This window comes from Stegastes partitus, unplaced genomic scaffold, assembly GCF_000690725.1.
Source record: "Stegastes partitus isolate 25-593 unplaced genomic scaffold, Stegastes_partitus-1.0.2 Scaffold12, whole genome shotgun sequence".
Classification (NCBI taxonomy): Eukaryota; Metazoa; Chordata; class Actinopteri; family Pomacentridae; genus Stegastes; species Stegastes partitus.
In genome coordinates, this window is record NW_007577743.1 from 1,560,513 (window position 1) to 1,570,803 (window position 10,291).

General features: G+C 42.9%; 1 protein-coding gene across 1 annotated transcript in view; it reads left to right on the plus strand.

Annotated features, from left to right (window-relative positions):
* The window catches only part of efcab6 (EF-hand calcium binding domain 6), an 86,150-nt gene that overhangs the window by 63,286 nt on the left and 12,573 nt on the right, over positions 1–10,291 (plus strand). The window contains exons 12-20 of the mRNA XM_008288344.1: positions 1,101–1,215; positions 2,017–2,123; positions 4,898–5,121; positions 5,214–5,277; positions 5,358–5,476; positions 5,551–5,721; positions 7,049–7,204; positions 9,210–9,369; positions 9,498–9,692. Coding sequence (XP_008286566.1) covers positions 1,101–1,215; positions 2,017–2,123; positions 4,898–5,121; positions 5,214–5,277; positions 5,358–5,476; positions 5,551–5,721; positions 7,049–7,204; positions 9,210–9,369; positions 9,498–9,692 — 1,311 coding nt within the window. The remainder of the gene's footprint in view (positions 1–1,100; positions 1,216–2,016; positions 2,124–4,897; positions 5,122–5,213; positions 5,278–5,357; positions 5,477–5,550; positions 5,722–7,048; positions 7,205–9,209; positions 9,370–9,497; positions 9,693–10,291) is intronic.

The following is a 10,291-nucleotide window of genomic DNA, read 5'->3' on the forward strand; positions in this document are numbered from 1 at the left end:
GTTCATTCTGACTGGGCAGAGCTGCATTAAAACAAACGTAGACTGGGTTTGCATGATAGGGTGTCAGTGTGTTGGACAGGCAGTTGTAGTGAATTATAATGTACTGTATTGTGTTCCCATCTCACTTGGTAAATACAGCGTCAACTATATGATATTATCTCCCAGGTTATAATAAACTGAAATCATCTAACTATTCCAGTGTAAATGGTCACAATTAATTAGTTCAATGAGAAACAAAGAGCAGGTTGGATACAGGTCTACAGGCTAAAACCGCCGGATCAAGATGAGGTTTAGATACAGTGACAATAAAAACCTGCAGTATGTAAGCTGTTAATAAGAAATTAATTAGATCTAATATGGAAGTAGAGGCACAAACTTCTTGAGCAGTTAACAGACATGTTGATAGGTTGAAGCAACTGTTGATGTCAGCTCAGAGATCTACAGGACATAAAGTATAAATCAGATATCATGTTTCTAAAGCTATACTACATGATGGGGACGATCTTTTTTTCTCCAATTGCTGCAATTTTATTCATAAAGAAGCTCATGAAGTCATTACTGCGGAGATGTCAATGATCACGAGGCTGTGATTCTGTCAGTCAGGCTACAGGGCTGAACAGGAACCTGGGATTGTTCTTGTTGTTCTCTAATAATGACAAATAATCTGCAGCTTTGGTGTTACATCCACATTAAAATCTAATCACAACACAGAAAACAAAATGAAGAGGTTTTAAAATCTCTGCCAGACGATCATCTGTCCCTGCTTCAGCTGGTTTAGAGACGGTCGGACGTCACAGTGAAAAACGATTCTTTCATTTAATAAACCTGAAAATTTGTCCTTTTAGAACATTTTTTTCCCCCCATTTTGACATGATGAATGTGAACACAGAACAGCTGAATGTGGACTGTGCTTCATGCTGTTTCTCTTTTTGTTGAGGTATTTTAAATCTTCCACAGTTGACCAGTAAAAGGTACAGGTCACCATGAATTTTCCATCTGTTGTACTTGTGATTCTGACCCTGAAAAGTCAATGCAACCCGGCCCGGAGCACATCACAGCCTGCTAGACCACTGAACCTCTTTGTCTTGTTTTGCCCCCAGATACTGGAGGACACCTGGGTCATCCTGGATGATAAGCATTTCAGCAGATTCACAGAAACGCTGGGCTTCAGGGACGGCCGGATCGAGCGCTCCGTGTTCCAAGCGAAGTACGAGGGTGAGAAATACGAGCGGCAGCCAGAACATCTTGACCAGCGGCATCAGCAATCCCATCAGTTCTGCATGGCAGGGTTTTCAATGCTTAAATAGAGATTTTAAAAATCCCTTCCTACTCCCCACCAGGCTCCTGTCCCCTTCCACTCCATCTTGCCTTGCATCCCGACTCCTACCCCACCCACGGTGATCAAACATAAGCCCCCTGCTTCCTGTGAAATTATGTCTTTCTTAGCACATGAGCCATTGGAGAAATCATCCTGGATTATAAATAGAGTAAGAGTGAGCCTCTTCGTCTCTCATTAGCAGAGCGGAGCAGCACACAGATTCAGAATCGCACTCATTTCTGCTTGTTTGGGCTAATTATGTGCTTTGGAAGCAGAAAACAGAGCAGCAGGGCATCGCTCTAATTTGTATCCTCTACAAAAAAATAAAAAAGAGACGCAGTCGAGAGAACAACAAAAAAATAAATAAATAGAAAAAGCATAAAACAAAGGCAGGACACAAAGTTGGTCGTGTTTGTGGGGCATAAAAATTGAATTTTCTAGATTTAGAATACAAGTGTGCTTCTAATTAAATGTAAATTAGGTCAGGCAGTTAAATGCCCAGTGTGGCTGCCAGACATGAAGGGCATGCTGTGGAGTGTGGCAAAACACAAATGACTCACAAAATGGAACAAAAATCCCAATTTGTCGAGTTTAATTCCCTCACAAAGAGGGAACAGGTTAATTGTGTGTCTGATTAACAGGGCAAATATCAAACCTCTCCTGATATGACAGCTGTTTCTGCCCCGTGGTTCCTACAGAGGCCACAGCCGGAGACCACCTGCAGGGCTCCAAGCTGAACCCCGTCCTCACCTCTGCTGAGCAGTGCCTGGCCGCCATGAAGACCAGGATCATGAGCGTCCACAGGGTGGGTGAATGATGCGAACTTTACAGCTAAGATGATAACACTATGATTTCATTCATGTTTGGCCTGTGTGTGGGAGAAGAGAGGACATGAGGGAGAGAGATGACAAGATCCTTGGACAGTCATTTTAGTTGTAATTGGAATTCTGTTCCTGTTCGCCTCTCCTGTGTGCGAACCAGAAAACATCCCCAAGCACCACAGATCAACAGGAAACCATGCAAGCATTTATGTGATCACGAAGACTGAAGCGGATGCTGGACGTTTGTCATGTAACTCAGCTCTGACTTCATTACTCTGTCTGCAGCATTTTGCTATTTTTCGGCAGTAGGAGTTGATGTAGAGGCTGGACTGAGGTAAGAGGAATGCAATGACATGCAACAACAGCCCCCGAAACCTTCAGAAAGCCCCCACATGGTATCAGCTTCTTGTCAGGCTGCTGCACAGACTTTTTTTTCCCCAGAAATTATTGGAGTTTTAAATATTTTTAGGTTCACTTAAGTAAGCCTAACTACCTTTACAGGGAAATTACGTAATGTTACTGACTGGGAGTGGAATTTCTGCATTCATTCAGTTCTCTGAACAAATACAGAACAACAGGCGTTCGTTTGCAGAGCTGATTAATTAACTAATCGTAACAGATTTATTTATGAGTGCTTATTTATCAATAAAAATAGAATAAAGCTGTGTTTTTAAGAAAATTGCTAAATTCTTAGTCCCAGTATTTAGTTGTGTTTATTTGCAATAATAATCCCAAAGACAGTTCTTTATTTTTTAGTCTGAAAAGTGTCCTTGTGGTCTGACTCCTCTTTAAACTCACTCCTTCTCTGTAGAACTGCAACACAGACATAACAAGCTCAAAATATAATTTGATGAATGTAGTAAAAAAAAAAAACTATTTGTACACATTCTAATAAATGTTAAAAAAATATATTTATGGCATTGCACAAACTTGAATGGTAACATTTCCATCCAAATAACAACAACAACAACAACAAAGAAATGCATCCACTATCCAGTATTATTAGGAGGCTCAACAACAGACTGTGACTATGGAAATGTGGTCTTTGAAGAAACATGTACAGATTCCTTTTTTTAAGGGAGCTAAAAGTGATGGATGTAATTTCACAACAGTGAGCGTCGCAGAGTTAATCAGCACAAGTGATTCTGCTCCTTGAATTGAACAACCCTGTTCTGATCCATTTTCTATCTGACGGTTCTGTCTAAACCCCGAGTCTTCATTCTCTACATGTCTGCTTCCTGAGCTCTGCTCTGAGCACCAAAGTCAGCAGGTGTGTGTTTTGTGTGTGTCTGCTGGGCTGTGCACAGGAGGCAGGGCTAAAGTCAGCACATACTTTATATGACACTTCCATTCTCAGTGCAGTTGTGCTTATTTACATGTTTTCCTGATAGAATGGTAAAAGATCCAGATTAATGACAGAAGCTATGCTGTGAGATCAGCTCTATTGACATTTTAAAATGAGCGATGAGATGATTGGACTGTCCGTCTACGCTCCATCACCCAGCTGTAGCGTTGCATGGTTCTTGCATCACGCTTCACATTTGTGTGCATGGCTGCATACCTGCAACTCACAGTGATTGCGTAATAGTTACAAGTGTGCAGACCTGGCCTCCCCAAAGAAAACTTTCAGAAACATGGAGGCAACTGGAAAGACAAGAAGAAGAGCAAAGAAGCAAACGGACACAATGACACAATGCTGGACTGCAAACCTGGAAACCACTGCATGCAGCCGCTGTGTTTGAACAGACGTCACATGGAGTCTTCAGGTGTGCTCACTGTGTCCACATCAGCAACTACAGCACCAGAGAGCAAAGGACAGGTCCTTAAACATGTTGTTGAACCTTTTACAGAGTTATTAAAGTTGTTCTAGTCCTGACATTAGACTGTTTATAGTAATGTAGTATGTTGGTTTGTATCCTGAAGTTTTGAAGCTTTCAGTTTGGAATTAAGTCGTCACCGTCTTGGTCGTTTAAAACTAGTGAAGTCAAGATCTGACTGAGAAGCTCAGGACAATACGTATTATGATACAACAGTGTCCTGTCAGTCACAAGATGGTCCTACCCTAAAACACACATTACTTTATTGTCTATTGTGCTCTAAATGTGACCATAATGCACAAAATGAAAACCACAGCGTATTTAAAAAACGTGGAAACTAGAGATTGAAAACACAAACTCAACAGGATGATGTTTAAACATTCGTCTGAGGGAACACATCAAGTGAGACGTAGGATCATGTTCTCAAAGACCTCTATTCAGTCAGAGGCGTCCCCCCTGCTCCCCTGCTGGCTGAATCCATGCTTTAAGTGTTTCTGCATTAGTCGTACTCACTGAGTGTAAGCTACAGGTAGAAACCTGTCACTGGCCAGGCATCGTCTAATCTCTCTCTTCCCCTGATACTAAAACAATTCTCCTGTCACTATTTTCAGCACATCGCAGCGTAGCTAAGAAGATTGTGATTGGTTTAAATGAATACAACCAATCCAGAGCATATGAAGGTGTGGACATTCTGCAGCCTGGTCTGTCTATGAGAATGCTTCTGCCTTGGTTTTACTTTCCAGTCTTGTGGTGCTGACAGAGGACGTGTCTGCAGCTTCAGTGGACAACACATACCAGTAGCCATAGATGCCATAAACCAAGACTGAACTGAAATCATGTGTCTGTGAAGTTTTAGGCTCTATGAACATGTGACCAAAAACAAGCAATCTATCGGTGAATAAATGTCTTCCTGCTCTGACAGTCCAGTCTGTTCCCATCAGGACAACCTGACGGCGTTCCGGCTGATGGACAGGAGGCGTAAAGGTGTGGTCGACTGCCACGGTTTTAAAGCTCTGTACGACAGCCTGGGGTTCTTCTGCAGTCAGGATGAGTACCAGCGGCTGCTGGGTCTGATCGGCCTGCATCCTGGAAACAACCTCAACTACGCAGAATTTGTCAGTGTTGTTGAAAATGGTGGCAAACGACAGACACAAGCAGCGAGTGTGTGAGTGTGACAAACCAGCCATCAGTGGTATTTTAGAGGGACGCTGGCTCCATAGGAGGTTCCCATGTTTGTTTTCTTGTCTCTGCTGACAGACAGCAGCAGCTCCATGAACTTCTGGCCTGTGAAGCACGGTCCAAGTGGGCAGACATGTCTAAGGTCAGAATACATTTGCAGAAAGCATACATTAAAACATCCTCTGCAACACGACAAAGATCTGCTCCTGTCCGCCTCATCAGGTGCTCTGTCAGTTTGACCAAGACGGCCAGGGTCGGATCTATAAAAAGAGCTTAAGGGGACTCCTCTTCACCTACGCTCTTCCCATGAAATCCAACGAGTTTGAAGAGTTTTGGTCGAGGTAAGAGACATCACAGTCTCTGCACTGTCCAGTGAAGAACTCCTCTTTGTCCTAATGACACTCTTTAACTTCAGGTATGACCAAGAGGGGCGGGGCTCTGTAGAAGTCTGTGACTTTCTGGATAGGCTGTGTCTTCATCATGATGAGGAACTGAGGTCTGAGAGCCTGAAGCTGAACCAAACTGTTGTCCAGCAGGATGCTGACAAGCCAGTGTCCTCTGAAGCCACCTCGCTGGAGCATATAGAGTAAGTGATGAAGGATACTGTGAGCAGTCTTCTATAATCCATCCATCCATTGATGCTGATGCTGCAGGCAGCTCAAACATCCTTCTTCCAAGCTACATCCTCCAGCTCTTCCTGTGGGATCCTGAGGCTTTCCCAGTCCATGTAAGATATGTCATCCCTCCAGCATGGTCTTGATCTGTCCCTCAGTCTCCCTCCACAGTTGCACATGACTTGAATACCACATCAGGGCATCATGACAACATCCTGTGTGATCCAAACTACGTCTACAGTTCTACCCTGAGCGTCTTCTAACGTCCTTATCCTAGCTGTTAGAGAAAGGACAGGAAGTTCTCTTTTGTCTCCTAATATACTCCAAATCTATGCGTAAGGTTGAAAAGTCAACATTCAGAAACAGTGTTTGCTGATCTACCAGCTCTGTGTAAGCCTCAGCTGTGAAGAAGACCCCAAGATACCGGAGCTGGAGTTCTGCATGAGGCTCATATCTGCACTTTTAAAAGAGTTCTCGTCTGATTTAACTTGCAGGGTAATTTTATTTCAAAGCTCTTTTTAAAAAAGAAACAAACAAGACATACAGTGTACTGTCTATTTCATGTGAGCAGACTAAACAATATGAAAACATAATTAAATTACATGTCAAAGTGTTGTGATTAAAGGCAGCCACAGAAACAAATGTACACAGTCGTGCTTTCACTTATTCTGAAGTGATTTATTCCCTCATTCACACTGGAAATCCAGACTAACAGACGTCTGTGACAGATACAGTCGTATCTTACGGGTCATCCACGGTGTTGTAGACGGGCAGGAGATCCGGTGTGTAGGCTGTATGGACTGACATTTACAGATTTCTGTTTCTTGTCTCATCTCCATCGTGTCAATGCCTTCCAACGGTACAAATGTTGCTGCTTTGTTCTCCTGCACTGCTATTTAACCCCAGGGGGGGTTTGGATAAATCAGAGCCTGTTGCAGACGCGTTTGGTACATGCTGTGACTATTATTGAGCAATCATTCATTTTTTTTCATAAATGTTGTGAATGTCATGCACCACGGCTGATTAATTTTCACTAAGTGTTCATTAACAGTGCAAACATTAAATTTAATATAAAAGCATCTTTGTTCAAATGATTAGGAAACGTGTGACTGAGAGCGCACAAGCCAGGATCTGCGCTGCTGTTTTCATATGTTTCCTGATGATGTTAAAGGAATTCAAGACACACATATTGCAAATTACTCAGTCAGACCAGAGAGACTTTTGGTTTGGAAGCACAACAGCTTATGTTTTTCGTTCAGGAACTGCTTTTCCCATAAGTCCTTGCTGCTCTGTTCACAGGCAGGTTGTGCATGAGAACTACAGGAAGCTGAGCGACGAGCTGACTCGACTGGGAACCCAGAGAGACGGAACAGTGACGGTGGAGGAGCTGCTGAGCCTGTTACACGCCTGCAGCTGCTGCATTCAGAGAGAGCAGCTCGTAGATCACCTGCACAGGTCCACCGCCACTTTGAGGTTCTCTACAGAGACATGTATCAGCAGGGATGCTAAAGACCGGCTCACAAAGGCCACAGAGAATCTTAATAGATTACCGTGTGGACCTAAATTGAAGAGCTGACTGCGCCACTCTCAGACCTTTTAAACATTTACCGTCTTTGATTTGAAAAGTGGTGGCAGGAGAAAAAGAGAAGTTTGACAGATATAGTTTTGACTAAGTAGTGTAAAGAAAAGCAAACGGTGACTGAAAACAGAAGTAAGAGTGAGAGAGACACCACTCTGGACTCCAACCTCACTGTCCTGGATGAAGGTCCAGTGGTTCACGCAGCCTCCACACATCCAGCCACCATCCACGTCATGTGACTCACATGAAGCAGATGCAGGCCAACAGAAAAGAGTAGAGATAAAAAATGCAGACATCTTACAAATGTACAGCCTGTATTGTCAAACTAGCACATGGACATTTTGGTACAAGGACAGTGTAATTCCTCCATATCAAGTATGAACAGGAGGGATGACTAGAGCAATAAAACCTGTCCTGGTGTTCATATCGCCGCCCTGTTAGCTGAAAACTCTTTGTTCATCAGACCAGACTGAGTTCTGAAAACCTCCAAGTTTTAAAAAGCAAAATCTGAAATTCACTACTTGTAATTTTAAATCGGAGAGAAAAAAAAGAGTTTCATAATGATCAGCTACTGAAGCTAATGCTATGGAAGCTCTTCTAAAAACCACAAGCGCATCCATTTTAGTCCTCGCAGCACGAAGCCGCCTCCTTTCAGGCGTTTGTGCTGGATGTGGGTTGGTGGGACCACTGGGTGAGTTCAGGACCACTGACACAGAGCTTCACGTAAATCAGCAAGTGAAAAAAATCTAAACAGCCTGAAATTCATATTAAACTTGCACCAGATATGACATCATACAGTAGACTGAAAACAAAGCAAGAACAATGTATGAAATGTAATTTTTAAAAAACTTCAAAGACCTTTTAAACAGGACAGTGTTGACCTGATGAACTACAGGGTCAATAAATTCTTAAATAATATGTTGTGCATCATCACAGAGATCTACAGTGACTCCCTGAGGACAGGAGCTGGATGTGATGATTCATGACTCCTTGAAGGTTTAATCTGTCATTCATGCAGCAGCTTTGTCGCTGTGATAACATCACAGGAGGTGTTTGCGGTCTGATATTTCTCTGCCCTCTTCGACTATCCTGACTGTTTGAACCAGGACAGATAGAAACACTTTGGAGGGGACTGATGTTAAAACATGGCGACTAAACTTTGATTTCCTCAGCAATAGAAAAGGTTTTTGGCTGTGATCCACTGAGTTTTACAAACACTTCGGACGTACATCTTTTACAAGGCAGTGCCACATAAAGCTGCATTATTTATGAGCTGTTCGTTGGGCCGAGTGCAGTTCAGCTGTGGGACGGATAGAAGATGAGGCACGTTTACATGTGAAGGCCTAAATTAACAGAAGAACCACAAACACAGAAGGAGGTGGACCGAACGGAACACAGAGAAACAAACTCTCTAGTTTTTCACGTGTGTTGGCTGGGCTCAGGTAGTAGGCATATAAAATTCAACTGATAACTTTACAAAGTTACTTTAACTTGAATCCATGGCTGGGAGACAGTAAAGCAAATTCATGAAGTCGCCGTTTAAAAAGAAAAAAGTTTCCCATCTTTTTGCCCATGTTTGCATGAGTTTTTAGATGCACTGTTATAAACCTGGGGTCCGTTTCACAAAGCAGGTTTGAGTCTGTTAACCCTGAAATGAAGGAGCGTTCCCTCCCCCTGGACAACAACACCCTGCATCAGGAGAACAGCTGTGAAGAAAGAATCAACAAAGATCTAGAATATATGATCTAATTTTTTTTAGGGCATCACACTTTATACAAGCCTTTAAATCTTGGTTACAGCTCAGTGAAACCTTTTTTTTTAAATTAATTTCAAGCTGTCAAGCAGTGAGTTTTATCCTGACATTCATTCTCTGCTCTTCAGGCTCAGGGTTTCCATGGATGATAGCTGCAGGAGGCTTTCTTACCTGGACTTTCTGTCTGCATTTGACCGTAAAGCAGAGGAGTGTGAGCGTCCTCCTGCCTCCCCTGATGCTGTGCACCACATGGAGTCTCTGGACAGCCTCAGTCCAAACATGGCTCTGGTCAGGATGCGAGAACTGGTCTCTGTCTCAGCGCCTAATTTATATAAGGTGAAGCCTCCGAACCAGACGCTTCATTATTCTGTCACCGGCCTCTCTTTCAGCTTGTCGTCATTCTGTGGCTCTTCCAGGCATTCTCAGCTTTCGACCGGAGTGGAACCGGGGCGGTCAGAGCTCTGGACTTTCGTCAGGTGCTGGAGAACTTTTGTGCTCGACTGTCTGATAAACAGTACAGATACATGCTGACCAAACTGGAGCTGGATGCCGACACCTGCACGGTTCACTGGAAGGATTTCCTCAACAAGTTCCAGTTGCAGAGCCCACAGGTGAAAGAGAGAGTTCAGCATTTTGATGTTAGTTTGTTCCCTATGAAGCTGAGGGTGGGACGTTTGTAGCATAGCTTAGCATAAAGACTAGAAGCTGGAGAAACAGCTATCCTGGTTTAATGCACATATGATATGGTTGAGCTTGTTTAAGTGAAACCATAAGACCAGAAAAAAAAAGTAGAAGCACATACACATTTCAGAGACAAGTTACCTGTGACTCCAAATGTACATCTCAACTGGCAAAAAAAAGAAATAATCTCCTGCCATGTGGAAGTGAAATGCTGAAAACTGCTGAGAAAACAGATTTTATCATCTACATCATATACCAGTTTACTTCTCATTATGGTTGATTTAATTCAGCAGATACTGAGCCATGTTTCATAGCAACAGCCAGTAAGGCACATGGGTGTTGTAGTTTTTTTTTTCATGCTAGAACGCTCGATAAGACGTGATTTCTCAGAAACGAAGATGAAATAACCAACATTGGTGGTGCTAGCATAAACCTACCTGAATGTTACATTATACGGGGGACTCTGATGTTTCTCTGTTGAAGCTACAGTCGGTAGAAGTCTGGAAAAGTAAAAAACAAACAAAAACAC